Source organism: Pinus tabuliformis, chromosome 9, assembly GCF_031772625.1.
Source record: "Pinus tabuliformis cultivar Carrire ecotype Pingquan chromosome 9, CPIR1, whole genome shotgun sequence".
Taxonomy (NCBI): domain Eukaryota; kingdom Viridiplantae; phylum Streptophyta; class Pinopsida; order Pinales; family Pinaceae; genus Pinus; species Pinus tabuliformis.
In genome coordinates this window covers 1,334,353,758-1,334,375,971 of record NC_142307.1, presented here as the reverse complement: position 1 = coordinate 1,334,375,971, position 22,214 = coordinate 1,334,353,758, and the positions used below count along the sequence as shown (strand labels likewise).

General features: G+C 38.0%; 1 protein-coding gene across 1 annotated transcript in view; it reads left to right on the top strand.

Annotated features, from left to right (window-relative positions):
- Positions 1-22,214, top strand: part of LOC149153445 (transcription factor MYB3R-1-like) — a 130,768-nt gene that overhangs the window by 53,325 nt on the left and 55,229 nt on the right. Inside the window, exons 6-8 of the mRNA XM_089441539.1 lie at positions 7,691-7,819; positions 10,340-12,101; positions 12,704-13,044. Coding sequence (XP_089297665.1) covers positions 7,691-7,819; positions 10,340-12,101; positions 12,704-13,044 — 2,232 coding nt within the window. The remainder of the gene's footprint in view (positions 1-7,690; positions 7,820-10,339; positions 12,102-12,703; positions 13,045-22,214) is intronic.

Below are 22,214 nucleotides of genomic sequence, written 5' to 3'. Positions count from 1 at the left end.
AGGGTCATGGGGGGATTTTGGCAGGAGTTGTTCCGACTGGTGGGTACAGAGCTCACCCCGAGCACTAGTTCCCACCCTCAGACGGATGGTGGTAACAAGATTGTAAACAAGTGGATGGAGGGCTATCTACGCAACTGTGACAACACAACGTACCATGTCCATAGGTATGTCCCCATTCAGTCCTTTGTATGATTATGTTGCATTATCTTTTGCTGATGTGATGTTTGGAGGCAGCAAGGCCTCGAGGGCCAAAGATTAGATTCAGGAGAGCCAAGATATTTTACAGGCTCTCAAAGACAACCTATTGACAACACAAAACCAACAAAAGCTCTATGCTGACAAAGGACGAGTAGAGAGGTATTTTGAAGTTGGGGATCTGGTTTTCCAGAGACTTCAGCCGTACAGATAGTCCATGCTCAAGCAGAAGGGGGACGAGAAGCTCAAGCCCCACTTTTATGGGTCATATAGAGTCACCGGGAGGGTTGGGGAGGTAGCGTATGAGTTGGAGCTACCCCCAGGGAGCCGAATTCACAACATTTTCCATGTATCTTGCCTGAAAAAGGCACTGGGGCAGTAGGTGACAACAACTACAGAGTTACTGCCCATGGATGATGAGGGGCATCTGGTCTTGGAGCCAGAGGCCATTTTGGACACCCGTGAGAGACACTTGCGGAACAGAGTCATCAGGGAGTTTTTGATCAGATGGAGGAATCTACCTGATGAGGATGCCACTTGGGAGGGAGAGCATATACTCCAACATACATCATTGTAGTTACTTGAGGACAAACAACATTTTGGGGGGGGGAGGACTATGATATTCCCACTTAGCAATATTGCTAAGGGGAAAGATCAATTTTGCTAATTATTGTCATATTTTGCACTTTCACTTAGGAAAAGTGGGTTGCGGGACCCCACTTGAGTTTTGGAGTTAAGGCAAGGGCCCAACTTAGGAGAAAAGGGAAAAATCAAATGGTTAGTGGAGGGTGGGGACCACTCCAAGGAGGAAATATGCTCCCCTCTTGGAAATATGCTTTTCTTGGAGGGAAAGGATGGAGCTTTTAGTGGCTGGGCCCCCACATGGGCAAATTGGAGGCACAAAGACAAGATAGGAGGCACTCATTTTGAGCATCTTTGATCATTTGAGCATTCACTTTGAGTAGCACGCTTGAGCTGGAAGCCAAGTCTACATGTGCTGTTGAGCACAAGAGATTTTCAGGAGAGAATATCACACTTGCTTCGGTGGACTTTGAGTGCCAGCCCTAGGAGGGGGACTATCCATCATTTTCAGATCAATCCGGTAGCATTGTAGTGTGTTTGTGGAGTGGGTTCAGTAGAGACTGCGTAGGGCCAGCGCAGTTCTAATTCGTGCCACACGTGGGACACAAGGAAGAATAGAAATTTGGGGCTGAGCTTTGTAGAGGAGTTCCAAGAGGAGAATTGCTGAATATCTCAGCAATTTTGCTGGCACTTAGCAACATCATTTACAGGTGGTCCATCGTTTTTAGATCGATCCCGGAGCATTGCAGTGTGTTTGTGGAGTGGGTTCAGCAGAGACGGCGTGGGCCCTTGCAGTTCTATTTCGTGCCACATGTGGGACACAAGGAAGAAGAGAAATTTGGGGCTGAGCTTTGTGGAGGAGTTCCTGGAGGAGAATCGCTGAATATCTCAGCCATTTTGTGGGCACTTAGCAACATCATTTATAGGCGGGTCGAAATACCCAGCAGTCAGAGGAGATAGGGGAATTTGGGCCGAAATTACGAGGTCAACATTTGGCCAATTCTTTTGTGAGTTTTTGTGGGTTATTGGAGGAGAGCCCGGGGTTAATTTCCTTGAATTTTCTGAGCACTGGAGGAGGTCCTAGCAGCGATTGTTTGCAGCCAGCAGTGCAGATTTCAAAGGGATAGCACAGAGCTTTGTTGGGAACAGCTACACTTGTGTCCGAGCAGCTGATTTCATCACCCGGGCATGCATTCTGGTCTTTTCTTGTACCCAGCATTTATATTAATAAAATGGCTCAGCTCAATGCAGATTATGGCATTTTAGGGGTGTTTAATGTAGGTTGAATTTTTTAGTGTGTTTTTGCTATGTTTGCTTTGTTTATTATTGTAAATTTCCTTTAGGAATATTACAAAGTCCATCCAAGGTGGACAGGTCATCAAGCCGATCCCCAAAGATAGCCAAAATAATGTAAACATAAAAATAAGCCTCAATTAAGCCACACATGCGAGCAGAAAAGCCTCCAAGGGTGATGTCATTTCCAGGGGGCTTTTTTTCAATGTCTCTCTGTTTTATGGCAATTTGAGGTAATCTGCTTGGCTGAAAATCTGACATAAATCTGTTATTATGTTATTAACTGCTGATCCCGTCTATTTTTTTAGCAGTTTACCTAACAGCAACATATCCTTAGTCCTGCTGCAATAGATCTAATCCCACAACTTCCTACAGGGTATAAAGTTCCGCAAGCATGGAATCTCGCTGGTTGCGTATTAACATTGAAATCTTTGCATAAGGATGAGTTTAATTATCTTCCAAATGGACAAGAACAACCTGCTTGTTTTATCCACCACAAACCTAGCCAGTCACTGTTTGCCACCTGTGATGTTTGTATGACCTTTCTGCTTTGTCCTCCTGTGATTGTTTGTTGTCAACTTTGGAGAAAGATCCCCTTCAATTCAGTAGTTTTCATTCATGAACGGCTGATCTTGTCCTCACATTTATAGGAGATCCAGAGGTGTCCTCAGTTCATCTGGCTGCTGTCCATGAAGTATCATACTCATCTCCTCAGCTCAACGAATCCAATTGGAGATGTGAAACGAAGTGGAGAAAAATTATCATTTGACACACAACGACACGAACTTGTGAATTAAAAAACTTATCTCAAAGATGAGAATGAACAGATATGGTCAATCTCAGCCTTGCTGTCTTGGCCTTTAATAACCTACTGCTATAGCTTGAGGCTTTTCCTTGTTCCACATTTTGCAACAGCAGTTTGCTTTAATCCCTTTCATTACATGCATGGATAAGATAAATATTTTTAAAATTTGACTTCGTCTCTAAATGGCCAGCCACCAACCTAATCAACTGCACCGTGTCTCTTTAATTGAATTTTCACACTTGATTTTAAACCTTTGGATTTCCCTAACTCAACCATGCCAAATTTGATTTATGTTTTGACCTTATTGGAAGTTACATGGAAGGGAAATCTGTTAGTGACTGGCACATGCCAAATTGATGGGAAAATAACTTATAAGCCTTCTTAACAATGCTCTTAAGCTCTCACTCATTCAACCATTGGAAACCCGAAGCAGACAACCAATGCCTGCTTGGAAACATGACTCAAGTTTCAACCTGTACCTGGCACATATAAAAGCTGTTGTTTATAGATGTTCCCAAAAAACAGTTTTTCTCCAAAAAAGCCAAAAGAAGAAAATACTGATTGTGAAAAGATGGAGCATCAGCATAACTTCATAAAGCAAAAATGCAGGCTAGATTGATTATCTTGCATGCAGCCAGAAGAATTCTCATTAGCCTCACTTTTTTACAAGGGTCAAGAATAGGTAATCATCCTTGACATGCAGGCCTTGTACATGTCAATATTGGAAAAAAATAAAACTGCCAAAAATAGCAGTTTCTGGAATATGATGAGACTGATTATGGAAGGAGCCCTGATCAATGCTAATATATGGATGCATTTGAAATGAGACCATGGTGATGGAATCTCACTGCTTCTTAACCTTGCAGTTGTAGAAGTACTACTGGGGGTTAACAAGTTTTTAACGTGTCTAAGTTCCTCTTCAAATTACCAATTTATTTTACAGGGAGTGAGGTTGAGGTAACCACGACATATACATATGTAGTGGTTCAATTCACTGGCTATCAGTGCACTTAGATGCATTTTAGGCCAGCTTTACCTCAATTATTAAGCTGACTGTATTTATGGCTTTGAAACTAGCTTATTTCCCCCTGAATGGGCTAAGGTTGGGCTATGGTTGCGAGAGTCCAATTGCTTATGTTACAGTGCATGATTCATATGAAGAAGGGTGGAAAAACAAGGGTCGGGGTAACTCATGTACCATGATTTGCTCCCTCCTACACTCAAATACCTAGGTGTGGGCTTTCCCCACATCTCTACTCTGTTCCATTACTATATCATTTGCCATCTGCCACTTGATGAATGTACCATGGACATGTCACCTCCTTTAAAGGTTGAAACCACCTAATAGGGTCCTTGATTAACCCCTTATTGAGCTTGGAGACACTTGTACATGCCAAAAGCCACTATGGAAGGGCATGACACCATGAAGTGTCCTATTGATCCCATGACTTGTAAGATCTTTTACTTGATTACTCTAATGATTTGTTGTATTGGAGGGCATGGGGATTACGCATTGGATTTTATGCAGGATTGTAGGTGGGTTTCCATTGGGGCCTGGTCTCCCTATATGGGGTCCTGGCCCTCTAGAGGGCCACATTGGCACTTGTTCCACCTTTTGGATGAGGATGATGCACCTGGTTCATTATGCCTAACCGGCTCTACACTTGCACCATACACTTGGCAAATGTTCTAGGATCTCGAGGATGTCTCCCGATGTAGAGGGAGGGCTTACATCATCATCCTAGCCCTTACAGATGGTCTACAGGCATTTTCGATCCACTTGGAGACCCATGAGGATGTCCTTATGCCCCCACACCCACTTGGGAGCACCACAGGTTCTTGCTTGGAAAACAAGGGGCCAACCCCTTGTCCACTATGTTTGGAGTCCATTTTCACATCATGGCACCCCTTGGACTTCATTAGGCCTTCTCAGAGGCCCAATGACTCACTATATTGATCATTCTGCCCTCTTGAGAGGCTAATTATTCTTATTATGGAGCTATTTGGTGGGCTTGTCACCAAAAGTATTGTTATTATGCACATTATTTTATTTTAGGGGCTCAATTAGGCCAATTTAGCTAAATCAAATTCATTAGAGAGTGTATAAATAGAAGTGAGATGATTCGTTTTGAAGATCATCACTTGGATTGTGTTATTTGCTCTTGTGAATTTTCCGCTATCCCTTTTGGAGGACGAGTTTGGATGTTATGGATGAATTTTGATGTTTGGATATCTCTCTCTTGTCTTCGAGCTTCATTATTGGCATAATTCGATGATTGGATATACTCTTTAATACATGTAAGTACTCTTTTAATGCTTATTCTTGTCATTTACTTTTGTGACATGAATGTTGTAGGAATTTTCGCCATACAAGTCTGAAATTTACTGCTAATCTATATGAAATTGTGGAATTTTTTGTTCTTTATAGTGTTGCATCATGTCATGGGCAATGTATGAATGGGGGAATGTTCCTAGAGATAATTTATGTTAAATACATCTCGATAAGTCACCATATATTGCAAACCGAAGTAAAAAGTCCTTGCAACAGTTGTTCTCATGCTCTAAATGCAATGCGAAGTTGTTGAAGGCCAACTTGATTGGGTGAATTCTTCCCAAACCATAAATTCTCCTTGACTCCATCTCTCCCAAATGACAAGGCACTAATCCTCACATAGGGCATCTATATACATAGGTCACATAGGGCATCAATTATTAGTAATGAATTATGAATATGATGCTTTGTGAACGCTGAAAGTTGTTTCATTTCATTTCATTTTATAACATTTCATTTCATGTTAGATATTTTTTGTTGTAATGGTTACGCTTAGCTTACAAGTACAACTTTGGTTATCAATGATGATAAATGTTATATATTGAATTTTGAAAGCTTGAAACTTTAAGTTGATGAATCATGAGACTCAATATGTTGTATGTTACTAACTTGTGGACGTAGTGGATGAAGATTATAACTTCTAGATGATTGTCGTTATATGGTTCAATCTATGTTTTTTATATCTAATTCATCATTCTACATGTTTTTGTTGACGTATATGCATCAAAATATATAAAAATATATATTATATAAAAAATGCTTCGGGAATCGCTCCCAAACCGAGAGCTTTTGAAAATGTCACTCCCATTCCTGCTTCCACTCCCGCTCCCCGTTTTTGTTCCCGTTCCCAAATATCCTTGATCTAGCCATCCAAACACTTCGAATTTTGGTCCACAACTACGCTGAGGGTTGCTCTAGAGGCCCACCAAATTTGAAGCAAATATGATTGTGGGATCTCGAGATATAGCAAGCCCTAAATCAAAGACCATTTCTTGACCTAGTTTTCCATTGGCTAGTGTCCTCATTAGGATCATTGAATTCAAATCTCAAAGAAAATTTGTCCTTTGATCCTCTTCTCCTCCCTAATTAGGTCAAGCCCCTCATTGGGTGATCAACTCCATACCCTTGACGTAATTCTGGGTCCGTTCGGTCCCTTGTGGTCCCATAACCTATTGACACCAATTCCACAAAGATCACACAAAGCCTAATTCTCCATAAGGATTTCCAGGCCTAGGAATTATCTTTGCAAGATATATTCCCAAACCCTAGCCTCGAGAATCCTCTTAGCCGTTCCTAGAGAGCATATCACCTTGCTTCCCAAGCAAGAAAGCCTACTTGATTGGTTGAATTCTTCCCAAACCATAAATTGTCCTTGACTCCATCTCTCCCAAAGGAGAAGGCACTAATCCTCCATTCGTGATCATTTTCAACGATTATTCTTTTCACCTCCCTAGGTCACCTAGGGCATCAATTATCTCACAATGTAGCCATCGAAACACTTTGATTTTTGGTCCACAACTGCGCTGAGGTTTGCTCTAGAGGCCTTCCAAATTTGAAGCAAATACGACGGTGGGATCTCGAGATATAGCAACCCCTAGCTCAAGGACCATTTCTTGCCCTAGTTTTCCATTGGCTAGTGTCCTCATTAGGATCATTGAATTCAAATCTCAAAGAAAATTTGTCCTTTGATCCTCTTCTCCTCCCTAATGAGGTCAAGTCCCTCATTGGGTGATCAACTCCATAACCTTGAAAATTTGGACATTAATAAAGCTATCTTTATCTAATTAATTTATTAAAGAAGTCCTTTCTTGTATTGGAGGTTGATGATCTCCTTTTAGAGATTTTGTAGTTGAGAAGTTAAATGGTTTCTGCACACCGTACTTAGTAAGATCAGTTTTTTCATTTTCAAGTTGTTAACATACAATTGTGAATGCCTGTAAGTACTTTGTGTTTATACTTCTAGTATACCTGTATCAGCACTTTGCTGTATTTATTGCCAGCAACTGGTGTACTTCCTTTTGATCGAACTTGTGTAGCAAGCACTGTGTCCTGCCTTTAGTTCTTGTCATGAGTGGATGAGACACTTTGTCAACCTTAGGTTCAATCATCTTTATGCCTGATCACAAATCTTTAGGTTCATGATGACTAAGACCTAGAATGAACTAACTACCAATTGATGCTTTAATCACAAACTAAGCTCCAATTAAGAATTTCCAGAAGAAACAGCTTGTTTATTCAAGCATCTTCCATCATGATTCAAGTTGTACACTGCAAAATCTCTGGAGACTTTGATGCTCTATCTTCTATTATAATTGTGTTTTCATAATGATGCATATGGTACCTACTACTCATGAATAGAGTCATGATTATAGATGTGGATGAGCATATTTATTAAATTTTACATTGTGCAGTCTAATGATTCAAATATGCATGGAGTGGTGTTATCCATTAAAATGTTGATTTGTTTTTTCAAATATATGCAGATGGCACAATCATCTCAATCCTGAAATAAAGAAAGATGCATGGAGTCAGGAGGAAGAGTTGGCACTTATCCGTGCTCACCAATTATACGGGAACAAGTGGGCAGAAATAGCAAAGTTCTTACCTGGAAGGTATAAAATTTAAATTCCAATAAATAATATCTTTACATGCAGATGAAATATGCATTTGTCACATGATTGGATGCCTTAAATCTTCACAGGAGCTGTGTTTTCGCTTGTGAAAATGACAAAATTGTTGCGAAGGATGCTGAAGATCAGGATTTACTGAAATTACCATGATATGTGCTGTGTTGTTATGTGATTGTATTCTGTAATTTTTTTTATCTGTTATGTTGTATGAACTTTATAGTGATGTAGGCTTCTGCCCTTTCTTCCGAAGAATCTGTAGTTTGTTAAATCACATTTCTGAATGCAGACAATCATTTTGAGTATATTGGGCAATAAGATCAGGGAGCAGAATGACTTTCATTGCAGGCTTCAGATGCCATGAAATGGATTAATGGGATTTATTTTCATTTACCTTAGAAATGCTAGTTTACTATGTAAGAATCTAAGCAGCTGATTTTTTTGGATTTGGTTTTATCCTTGGAGTGTTCAGGTGTCTGATATTTTCTGCCATGAATAAGCAGAGAGGAAAAGTTCAAATTACCTATAACATCCAATGCATATAGACAAGGAAAGATCTACCACTGTGAAGTTTCATCTGCAGAAAATTTTTCGTTTAACAGATTTTTTTCCTCTGACCTCTACTGTGTTGCATTCAATTCACTTGCAAATGTGCATATCTTATGAGGAAAATTTAGCAATACATGAATGTTGTAAAACAGTCAAGGAACATCACATTACCCTTTCAAATGGAACTCTCAACCCAACCACTTGTCCGATCACCAATTTCTTTAAAAATTTTGATTTTGCATATTTATCCTCTGAACCTGACCCAATGTTTAACTAGACAAAATATCGTGGGCTTATGTAGAACAAAATCATTTGAGGAAGCATTTCATCACTCTCAGGTTGTACCTGAAAGGCTGAATGTGTTCAAATATTCTAGCAAGTTTAGCATTCAGTGATCTTCTGCCCGAGAAAGGAAGGCCCACTCATTTTCCAGTTCCACATGAATGATGAAGTGCAATGGCCACTCTAAAGTTTGAAACAAGAAAAATGCATAACATGATAGACATTAAGACTTGCATCTAGGTAACTAAAATGCAAAACATGGAGGTTTTCTTGAAACAACATGTAAAGGATTTGTATGAACGACCTCCTTGTCTAAAATCTTCAATTGGGTCTTGAAATAATTGTTAAGGATCAGATTAATCCCTTTGCAAATCACGCCACTGTAGTGGTATCTAGGTTACTGAAAACAAAATCTGAATGTGTTCAAACATTCTAGCAAGTTTATTGTACATGCTTGAGAAGGGAATTCACGTTCATTTACCAGTTCCACATGTGTATTGGTTGTGTGCACTGTGATGTATTCAAACATTCTAGCATGTTTAGCATCTTGAGAAAGGAACATCCATTCATTTGCAAGTTCCACATGCATCTATGGAGTGCAGTGGCCACTATAAGGTCTGAAACAAAGAGATGCACAACTGTATAGAAATTAAGACACTTATCTAGGTATTAAAATGCAAAACATGGAGATTTTCTCAAGAAAACGTGTAAAGGATTTGTAATGAGGAACTCCGTGTCTGAAAATCTTCATTTTGAGTCTCAAAATAGTTGTTAAGGATCAGATGAAAATCCCTTTCCAATCCTCCCTTGTAGTGGTATCCAGATTATTAAAATGCAAAACAGTTGATGGTTTTCCAACCACAGTTATAGTTTTAAATCATAGTTACACATTGAAAGTAATGAATTTTCAACATAAGGGTCGGGTATTTAAAATGCAAAACAATGAGGTTTTCTAACCACATTTATAGGTGCTAACCATAGTTATATGTTGAAAGTAATAATTTTTCAATGGAAGACTGTAACATTTAGATTACAGAGTGCTGCAGGGTAAGTTAATCAAAGTTGTCCTTTTATAATGTAGTCTTTCCCAAGTTTTTGCAAAATCTTAGATTAACTCTAACTCTCTGCTCTCAGTGAGTTTTTTCCTGAGGAAAATTTTGAAACTATAATGATTGTTTCTGACATGCAATGGCGAGATGTGGCACATTTGTGTTGTAGCACTAAATGTTATCGAAAACCTCCTGTCTGAATGATTCTATGTCAAAGTACTTGCTCTTCGTGGAATGTGTTATTGTTTCTGAGTAATTTATGGTTATGTGTTGCGACTAAATTTGAAGTCTGAAGAGATGTGGCTCATTCATGTAGCACGAAATATCTTCATTATCTTTTTGTTGTCTTCAGATATTTTATGTATTGGTAAAACACTAAAATATGCTTCAAATAAGTGTTTTAGCTATTTCCTTTAAAAAGATGAGATATCTTGCATACCGATTAAAAACCTTTGGTACCTTGATCATTGGAACCATCTATACAGCTGGTTTTTAATTAATTTTATTTTGTTGTTTTGATTTATTAATGAGGACAAAAATTACTGCAATGTATTTCCGACTTTTGTTATGTATTTTGCTGAAAGTAAAGCTACCTAATCACACAGATTCTTTTCTATGTTTTCAGGACAGACAATTCAATAAAGAACCACTGGAATAGTTCAATAAAAAAGAAACTGGATTCATATTTGGCATCAGGCCTGTCTATCCAGCTACCAGAGTTGCCTACTGCTCAGCCAACCCTGTTACCTGCTTTATCGACTGCTGCAGAAACATCCAGTGATGTAGTGATGGCAGGCACTGTGACAGAGCAGCAATTTGTATGCAGTCAGGAATCTGTTTCAAGAGTTGGTATCCAGTCCGGCTTGATAGAAGCGGCTACAACTAGTACTTTGCATCTTGGAGACAACAATCTAGATCTCAAGAAAACTCAAAGTGATATGAGATTGGATGATGAAGTAAAAGATTCACCAAACCCTCCTCTTCCTCTTTGCTTTGACACAGATGGTAGGGCTTATCTGACAGCAGATGGAATGCCTGAATTTTCTGGTGTTGGCAGAGACAAAGCGACAATGTCTGTGCCTTCTTATCAAATGAACGATTTTTTGGAGTCTGTCATTTCAGGAAATACCTTCTCTGTTGACAGCCCCCAGGAAGTTTCTAATGCTGGTAATCTGTCAAACTGTGTGGCCTCTACTGCTCTTGGGTATCATTCTATAGCGCCTAGCTCTGATGCAGAGCACAAATCATCTTCTTTGCTACACGGATATCATCGTTCAAGTTGTTGTGATGTAGCCATGTCATCTCCTAAAGTGTGCACATCGACTTTCTCTGCTTCATGGTCACCACTTGGTTCTGGTGCAGCTGATGTATCTCTTAGCAGTTTTGTTGATAGAAAACAGTTGCTTTGCTCTCCTGAAAAGCCTGTTTCTGCAATTGATGGTGGAGTTTGTAATTCATCTGAGTTACGGCACTGTGATGAGCTTCTACAGGTTTGCTTGCCTTCTAGTGAGAATTTAAAGCTTGCTAACCAGGATAAAAGTCCTCAATCAGCTCCACTGTCAATGACAGCTGATGTTAATAGGAAGGTGGTTTGTGAAATGGGTGCCGGTGGTAATACTGATGTTCAATCAGAAAATCCAAATTCTGAGTCTTTGTTTTATGAACCACCTCGTCTGTCAAATTGGGATATTCCATTTGCTAATTGTGATTTGATTAATTCATGTGGCTATCTTCATCAGGCATACAGTCCACTTGGTGTGCGGCAAATGATAATGTCATCAGTTGATTGCTTTACTCCTCCTGGCAACCCATGGGGATCTGCTTTCAATGACAAGAGCCCAGAATCTATACTGAAGAGTGCTGCCAAGAGCTTTATGAATACTCCCTCTATATTAAGGAAACGGTTACGTGATGCTTCAACTCCTGTGGATGCAAACCGGAGTGAAAAAGCAGCAGATAGAACAAAAACTCATGATAATTTTATAACACCTGGTTCATTAGCTAAGAAGTATAATGAACTGTTGGAATCTCCAGATGATGTGTTGTCTGACTATTGTGTGAAGGATGGTATCAGTGGACCTGGATTATGCCAAAGTAAAAGGCGGACTCTAGTCTCACCGCAGTATTGTATGAAAACTAAACATTTTGCACCTGTTAAATCCATGGAACGGCATTTAGAATATGCATCTGAAGTTACGAAAGGGATTGATAATGGGTATAGGTTGAGCAGTCCATCTCCTAAGAAAAATAGTGGTGGCTCTGAAACTGATGTTAGACAAAGTAACAAAGGTGTAGATCCTAGTGGTTGGAAAGTTTCGAATCGAGAATGCACTCAGAGGGATGCAAGGGATATGAACAAGATTGACCATGGTGCAAGGATGCAAAATGTAGGTGATCTATGCTGTCTCCTTTCATTTTGGATATTTATTGAAAGATGAATGACTTTCTTCCATTAGTGTGCAGGCTAACATGCATTTGCAAATTGTGAAGAACGGTGACATTCATCACAATTTCTTGGCTTTCTTGAACGCAAATTATTTGTGCTTTTTTCTTTTGTTTTTGTCTGCCCATTCATTCCTTGCTTTGCATCTTTTTGTTGTTGTTGCATTTTCTATGTCTATGCCATATTCTTGCAAGATTGGAATGAGTTACCTCATCTCCATATTTTCTAATTTCATTTCAGGGCATGGTTTCTGCTACAATGAATCAGAATTGTTTGTCTCCACGGGTGTATCTGCTTTCAAATTCTCGTCATTTAGTTGTCACTATCAAAGTTCTTAATGTTTAATTTTATTTGAGCACTTCATTGAGATATTTTTCTAATTTGTATTTTCTCATTTTTTGTGGGTTCCCTTTCTAAAGTGCTGTAGGCTCGTACTCACTGTTTTGTAACTATTGTATATGAACAATTTGGTAATTTGCTTGTGCAAATAAACAATATTTCTGTTTGAAGTTTCTCATGAAATTCGACAGCCTTCGGCTCTTGCAGATGCAAAGCTTTGGAGTCCTTGTTGAGCAGAATTTGAATGGTCAGCAGTTTTACCCAGCAATTGGGGACAATTTGTTAAAATTTGGCAGTCCTAGTGCTTCTACTATGATTTCAAAGTCTTATAGTGGCCGAAGTATGGGAATATCTGGAAAACTAAAAGTTTCTGAAGGGGACACTGAAATGCGCGCATCAGGATTTGCCTCTTCACCCTGTAATATAACACATAAAATGGTGACAACCAACACTGAAAGTTCTACCGTCATTGCTTCCGCAAATCCTGTTCATCATGCATTTGATATAGATTGGCTCAACAACATCCCCGATCTAGACAACTTGAGCATGTATGTTATGTGCCTCAATCTTCTTAGGCTTTATTTTCTGGCATTTCAATTATCATCCTTTGTTCTTTTGATGCATATGTTACTTGACAGCACAATGATCTGTAACTCCATCTGAAAATCTCTAGTGAAGTACCAAAGAGCCTCCTAGATCTGTGGCCCATTTTCATTCTTTCATGTAACATGTTCGCTAGTTCTTATCTATGTTCAGGGAACTGCACACATGTGCAGTGTTAGTGGGTCATTATTTTCACGTACAGTTCCTTATTCAAATAAATAAATAGAGATAATTATGAGGTTCAAATATATTGGCATGTTATCATATAATGTGCTATGCCATTATAAACCTCATTTCATAGTTAAGATCTTAGTAAAACCATCAACAATGTAGTAGTTTTATATATAGAGACCCACATGATTATAGGTTTCAAAGATATCAAGAATTTGAACATTTTCCTGGGTACATAATGAGAGTATGTTGATAGAGGCTGAGACTAAATTACATGGCATGCGTTGGAAGGATTTTACTTTTATATGAGTTTAGTCTACAAGCAAATCCACAATCTCTAGGATTTATTTTGGAAAGATAATTTAGGGTTTTATACTGGGATAGGTTCAAGGCAAACATGGCAAACTTAAGATAGGTTAGTTAATAGAGAATGGTTTAGTCTGTAAAATATCAATTATCAAACAATTGATATACTAAGCTGACATAGTAGAATGAGAAATAAAAAACTGTTTGATGATTAATTAATCAGAGTCATTGACGAGGACAGCGTTGCCTCTTCTCCATCCTCTTCCTCTACTTTATTTGCACTTATGGCTTTCTTGTGGCTCATAGGTTTCACCTAGCTTTTGCTCATTTCTTTCTTTTATTGTCAGTCATATCTGTTGTATGTTTATAATATTTTAGCTCTTGGAATGTTCTAGACACCTAAACCGTTTTAGTAGCCACTGTACTCTCTAGCCTGATTGACATATTGCTTATTATCTTATGCTTATTGGGAATGTCTTGGAATTTAAAGGAAATGTCTCCTTCTGCAACATTTTCCACCCAATTGAAAGTTGAAGGTTTCTAGGCTTTCCCTTATCACCATTGGCTAGGGTGTAGTTAGCCTTATTACTGTGGAGAAACTATGGGGGAGCCTGCATCAATAAAAGTGATTGTAAGATGATATTTTGCGTGTCTTCCTTTCAGTTATTATGACCTCTGAACTGGAATAAAATTAGCATGCACTGAATGAAATGGTTTCACTCATTGGAATTAACATTGTTTGTGCGGCATTCTCTTCTTGAAACAACCTCAGTTGAACAAGGAACACAAGGACTAGTTGGGTGTGCTGAAATGCCCAAGACATGCTATTTTTTACTTTTTGTTTTGACTATTTTTTTCAGCTGTGATGTTTTACAATCCAGTCTTTTGTTTCTTTCATTGATATTCAGAGAATTAGTTTTACTTTTGATATGACTTTAGTGCTAATTTATGGGTTTAGAAGTTGACTTTATGGCTTTAGAATTAATTGGAACATAAGGTCTTGAAGCGTGGATTCCTTAGTGACCTATATACTTTACATATCAAAGTGTAGGGTCTAAATATTGCGAGGAAATTCAAATATCCTTGATTGAGAGTGCAAATAATTAGGATGGTGTTCTCTTTCTATAAAGGTAATAGAAGAAACATGTTGGAGGTTCATAATACTGCAAAGCAGCTTTAATCTAATTCATGGAAAATCCAATGAGCTGTAAAATCTGAACCTGCTTTTGTTAGGCCCTTTTTTATATTTTGTGAACCAGAAACTTTGTTGGTTCTGCATGGAAGACAATGTTTCGGGCTTCAGAAAATGATATTTTGACAATTAGTGCATATATTAATGATTTGGGGATATTCCAAGTAAATATAAAATACTATCCCTTCTAAACTAGTCTTTAAGGTAGTTACGACTATTGACATAGAACTGATGGTTAAGAATTTTCCGTCATGGATAATTCTTTCTTGTAGGTAGTTTGCTTCTGTAGTCCTTTATAATAACACAGCTGGATAGGGATGACTGTGATCCAGAGTTCAAACTAAGTTTATCTATCTTATGCATATAGTTCTAATATTTTTGAACTGTAGATGTGCTTCAAGAGAAATGGCAAGAAACCAAAGCTAGACGTATTATTATAACTTATTTTATGTACACATGATGCACTATGTTTGTATGTATGCTTGTGAAATTGTGTGACCTTATGATACGAAGAATCGGAAAATATTATACAGTTGAGAGTATGATCCCTATGAAAGATAAGTTCTAGCATCTAGATGGCAAGCCAAATATTAATGTGTATATAGCATTGCTTTTTGACCAAATATACAAGGTAGAACGTGATTAGAGTAAACGAGAAATCCTCTTATGTTAAATAAAAAGAGTGCAATTGGTAGAACTTTGGCTCGATCTTATTGCTTGTAACACAAATTGTGACAAAAAAGAAGTGTTACATGGGGATGTGCTGCCCTAGGTGGGGGTGTGCCTCTCATGTTTCCCACATTTCTCTGATGGGGAAACTCAATGGGGAGTGTTGCCCCACGTTCCCCTTTTAGGGAAACTCAGGGAAGCACGAGGGTCAAGGGGTTTCCAAAGAAACATAGCTAGATAGGGATCACTACGATCTAGATTTCAAACCAAGTTTAACTATGTTTTTTCCGAGGAAAAAATCGAACTTTCTGTTAAGGCAATAAAAAGTTATATTTGTATATGCATTTAAGCATTCTAAGTACCGTATGTCCTCAAAAAAACATATAGCAAAACCATCTCAGGGTTGATTTTAGCAAGAACTACTCAAATCCATATGCCAAAAAATATCCATGTCCAAATCCCGGGCCTCCCCATTAATGAGGAAAATGACTCATACATGCAAGTCTGTTTTTATACAAAAAACCATATATAGTATATTAGTAACCATCAAAAAACATATGAAGTCTGTTAGAAACCATGAAAAGACAAAAAACTGAGCTGATAAAAACAGTTTTCTGAAAGGCCATTCAAATAAAAAATTATGTGGCTGCTGATCCGACACACGGATCCTATCATCCTCCACTTCAGTTATGCGCCAGTTGCCCAAAGCCTGTTGCAAACCTTCCTTAGAAAGGAGGTCTGCTTCTGTATTCCGCTCCCTGTAGATGTGGCAAATAATAATGAGATAAAAACTCTGTTTCAAATGTGAGATTTCTTCTAATATTGGAATCAAAACCATTTAATAACATTTAATGAGTCACCAAATATTTGAACCGATCCCATCCTCATATGAATAAGCCAACACAGTAATAATTTCAAGGATTGAAGTTTTGCGTAGTAGTTTGATCTTGAGCCAAGGCCCACCGAAGCTTTCAAAGTTTTTTGGTTATTGACATGGATAACTAGCCAACACAGTAATAATTTCAAGGATTGAAGTTTTGCGTAGTTGTTTGATCTTGAGCCAAGGCCCACCGAAGCTTTCAATTTTTTTTGGTTATTGACATGGATAACTAGCCTCAATCCACATTTGTTCTAAGAGTCGGATGCACCATCAAAGTATGCCCAAGGTAAGTTTTTTGGTTATTGACATGGATAACTAGCCTTGATCCACATTTGTTCTGAGAGTCGGATGCACCATCAAAGTATGCCCAAGGTAAGCCAACCCTGATCTGTTCTTCTATAACAATCCTAGGAGTCTTGTTTGGAGATGGCAAAGGGATTTGAGCAAAAATAGAGGCACATTCAACAACAATTAGGGTATGCGAGGGAATGATGTCCTGGAAGATGCCCTTGTTCCGAGCTAGCCAAATGCCCCAAGAGATGATCAAAGGGATATTTCTGTGATTTTCATCCGTAGCAGAATTCCACCATATTTGCCAGGAACTAAGTTTATCTATGTTATAGATATAGTTCTAATATTTTGAACTATAAATATGCTTCAAGAGAAATGGCAAGAAAACAAAGCTACACATATTATTATAACTTATTTTATATACAAATGATGCATTTTGGTTGTATGTATGTTTGTGAAACTGTGTAACTTTATGACACTAAGAATACAAAATATTATACAACTAAGAGCATGATCTCTATGAAAGACATGTTCATTACCACCAATTACAATAGATATCAAGATAACAAGGGTTTTCTAAATAAAATCAAATTTGATGTACCTAAATATCATCTACTAGACAATGGAACAGCTATCGTATGGGTTAATATAATTGAAGGGATTTTTTCTGTGAACTCACTTGCTAATAAACCGGAAAAAATAACGCTGGCATCCTTATACTTAGAAATTAGGGGGCAATATATATGATTGGTTCACATGGTGGTCAAAGATAACAAGTGGTTTATCCGTCAACTAGTAAATGTTCATAGAAGATCTTCTTAAGAGATTTCTTGATGATGAAGAAGATGATGCCTTTATTGGGTTCACTTATTTATGATAGATTGAAACATTTAATGATTATACAAATGAAGCTCAATTCTCCATATAAGTTAGTTTTCCGACTCTTGAAGGAGACAACCAATTACAATGCATCAGGTGATTACAACACTACTAAATATCATCACTTAGAGAGAGAGAGAGAAAAGAAGGAAAGCTATTGTTGTAAATATGGTAAAAATTGGATTCCTGGGGCGTAGATGTGAAGACATGTCATTACACTACTATAGAATAGTGGATGGGAAGCAATTAAAAGCACTGAACCCAGAAAATGTATTCAGTTATTGATGTTGTGATCAACACCCTCCAAAATTTTTGCCTACATGTGAATTTTGGAGCATACTGATGATCTAATGATCTATCGTTCAATAGTCACTTCATGATCGATTTATGTTACACTAAGTGTTTAAGTCTTTATCAAGACAGTGCCTGTGCGATGTTCAACCTATGTCAACAATGAGTGCACACTTTCAATTGACAGTGTCTCACTTTTGGTTGTGATTGTACTTCTATTTCGGTGAGGTTTTCTAATTGTCCCTTTTGCGCACCTTTGCTTTCGCAAATGTCGCTTTCATGTTTACGACTGTCGCTTTTGCTTATTTTCACTTTAATAAGTGTCGTTTTCATGTTATCTTCGCTCTGACATGTGTCGCTTGCAATGTCGTTCGAATTTGCAAGTGTCATTTGCACCTTTCTCTTACTGTCGCAAGGGTCGTCTACCAAAAGTATCACAAGCATCAATCTCATGCACACTATTGAGTAGGAATGAAGATGATGTGTCTCAAAAGTAGGCTATTACTCAAAAGGACTAAATACAAGAAATAACTACAAAATGTATTCAATCTCATCTCACAGAGGATGATAAGATCTTGGTTTAGGAAGAGATGAAGGAAAACCTATAATTCCACTTGCAATCAAGACTAGGAAATTACAACCTAAGACACTTAAAGGAACTATAAAAAGTAGAAACAAAAAAGTCTTGGTAGATTTTAGCAGTAATCATAACTTTATGGGCATCAATGCTTCTAAACAAATAAACTTGTGTGTCCCACCAAGGACATCATAGTTTACAAAATCGATGGACAAAAAGGTTAAGGGATCAAGACTATAGCACAAATGTAGAAAATTTAAGGTCTGTAGCCCACCCTGGTTTCAGTTGGTTTTATGCATCAAGTTTAATGGCCACAACCCACATATGCTGATATATAAACTTTAAAAATAAATTACAAAAGAAACACAACAGGCCACCTCTACTCTTTCACTTTTCAGCTGATACGAAATTATACAAGCATTCACACACAATTTAGACACTAATATTTTTGGTCAATCTTTGACCCTGGAAAAACCCACAAGGGGAAAACCAGTCTAGAAGGAGATTTTATTTGCCTTTCTCAGAGAATTAATTACAGCATTAAAATTACATCAAGGTACTTATCTCCCATTGTATTTCGTGCACCCACCTCTAGAAATTCAAGCCACAGTTCAGGAAATCTCTTCTCAAACTGAGTTCCAAAGATCAGGAAATCCTGCTGGGATTTTCGTGCCTCTGCTCAGCTTTCTTTGCTTAGAAAACCATGCCACTGGACTAAAAGCCTTCCCTCGAAAATTGTGACAGATTCAGACCTCTGTTCCTTGAATTTCAGGCCTCAGAATCTCTCTGTTCAGTGCTGTCAGACTTCTGTTGTTCCTCAAACTGCGTGCCATAAGCCTGCAACTAAAACCCTGAATTTCAGGTCTGTTAGGCCAACATTTATTGCGCTGACACCTTGCTGAAATTTGTGCTGATACCCTTGAAATTCATGCTGGAAGATTCCTAGAAAATTGTGCTGGTTCTTCACAACTGTACCTCAATCTGCGTGCTCCTCCTTTAGCTTTTAAACTTGGGCCTGTTAGTCTTCTCCCTGCTGTAGATTACTCTCTGCCTCAGCAAATGCTTTCTCAGCTTGTCCTCTTGAGTTCTTCTCCTCTTCTCCAACTTTTCTCATGAAGAATGAGAGCCTCCTTGCCTTTTTCCTCCTTTTCAGTCTCATTAGGATGAGAGAACCATATCCCTATGATCAACGGCTGAGATTAGATCTCAGATCTCCTTGATCAAGGGTGGAGATCTAATCTCCCATTTGACCCCCTTTTTGTTGAAAATTGGCAGCTGAGGGAGCAATTCCCTCCTTGGAGAAGCCCTACATACCCTAAGGAGACCCTACATGCCCTTGGAAGAATTTAATTTGCACATGGAAAAATTATTATTTTATTATTGGTCCAAGTCAACACAAAAGTACAACTTGGCCTAAAGGAGAAATTTGGCCTCCTAAACCACATATAAGTACACTTCACTTGGCATCATTTGGAGGCATCACATCACACATTCATTCATCTTCATTGGTTTGATTTGGTCTGAAATTGCAGGGTCCGAGTTGACACGTGTGAAGGAGAGAGAGGCAATTTGATTTGACCGAGTTTGACTTTTTTTGGGACTGTTTGACTTGCGTTGACTTGGAGAGTTTTGCCTTCGTTTGGCTTGGTTTTGGATCTGTTTTGGGAGGCTGAGTTGACTGTGACTGCGACTGAAATTTTCTATGTGCTTTGACCAGTGGTAACTGCAGATGTACGACTATGGTTTCCACAGGGTTTCAGAGGCAGATTTATGGACTGTTTTGACTAGGTTTGACTGAGCAGGGAAGGCCACATTCTTTGAATGGTTGACTGAACTCTTTGAAGCTGATTTGACCATTTTCCGAGGACTGGTTAGGACTGCGTTGACTGCTGTTGACTTTCACTGAAAATTGTAGAATTGAAGTTTGACCAGATTTGGCTCTTATGCTCATAATTGATTGGATATTGGATTATTGATTGGGATAGTCAAGGCTTTGACATTTGACTAGTTGTTGATGTACTTGGATCATGTATCTCTTTGTTGAACATTTGATGACAATCTAATAGAAGAATAATCTGGTTAGGTTTTCCCCCTTTTGGGGTATTCCCCTAGTCTTTGACTAAAAAATCTCTGTGTCTTAATTGTTTTTGACTGTATTCTATTGTGTATGGTTTACTGTTCTATCTACAATTGCTCACTGTTATTGGGTGATTGAAAATAATTGGATAAAGTGATTGCTAAAGAAGAAGAAATTGTCTCAAGTGATTGTTACAACATAGAACATTGAAAAATTAGCATTTTTATGTCTCCTCCCTCATTAATGAGCTCCCTAGTCACTTTAATGTTGTTTTTGTACCTTGTACCTTTTTCTCATAAAGTCAATTTAAAAGTGACTTTAATAATATAAAGTACATAGTACTTTTGCACCCCATAAAGTGACTTTAATAACTCATAGAGTCACTTACTAAAAATATATTCTCATGTGTTTTCCTATGCCAAAGGCAATAGCACTAGGAAAATATAAAGTACATAGTACTTTTGCACCCCATAAAGTCACTTTAATAAATCATAAAGTCACTTACTAAAAATATATTCTCATGTGTTTTCCTATGCCAAAGGCAATAGAACTAGGAAACACTTCCTTGGTACCCTTTTTCTTAATAACAAAATCTCAGTTCAAACAGAAGAATTGCAAATACAAATAGGATTTTACTCTGTACCCCTAAATGAGTTAGATATGGTGCTAGGTGCATATTGGTTAATGTACTTGGGCACTTAAACACCAACCTTGAGGAACAATTCATGGAGTTTAATTGGCAAAGTCAACAATATAAATTATATGGTGTTAAAAGTTCGACTCTCAAGAAGAATGAATTATAAATAATGAAAAAAGAAAGAGGCACAAACAAACATACAGGATCAAAAGCAAAGAACACATATTACGAAGAAACATCAAGGTTTTACATTAAACAACCAGGTCAAAAGACTTTAAAACATGATGCAAAAATACAAAGGGGTCTCGTCTACACTCAATGCAGGAATGAAGTCAAGCCCTTACAACTCGACAGACAAATATGATGCCACTTGTTAGATTTCCTTAAAATCCAGTAACTGATTAGAAATTTAGTATAAGAACCAGAAATACAAAGAACTGCTGCATTGGAAACTTAATTTGCAAATACACTAAGTTTTCTAACTTAGCATGCACAATGGAAATAAATAAATTAGAAGACAAACATATGTCACACATAGAACACAAGATATACCGAAGAAACCCCAAGTACAAGGAAAACCCGCAACTTTGTGTGTCTTTTATTATCTTCAGCAAGATGATTTTCTTCAGGAAAATTACAACAAGGGAGAACTTCCCTTTCACCATAGGAAAACAACTAATTAGCTCTGAGACAAACCGATCTCTGTTCCACGCACTTGATTTGCTATACGACTATGCAGGTTTTGGCTATTTGTGCACACGTGTGAACAATATGGACACACAAGTTCTTCTCTCTGTGCACATGTGCGAATAGAATGTTGTGCTAAGGTTGTTTGAGCTGAGGCAATTCAACCCTCACTTGATCTCTATCTCTTGGATGCTGAATCACTGGAATCTGCTGAACCCTAGTCTTTCCCTCTTCGCTGGTCTGACACACGGCTAGTGCTCAATTGACTCGCCACTTACTCGCTCTACCTCCTCTTATAATTTCAACCCAAACTCTTAAGTCACTTTCAACCACTGAGATTAGATTGTGATGAAGGGCCGAGATTAAATCCTAAGTTAACTTAGGATTTTTTTAATTTTCCCTCAGTTCAACTTTAGGTAATAGTTAAATAAATTATTATTCTTCTAGAATGGCGGCCT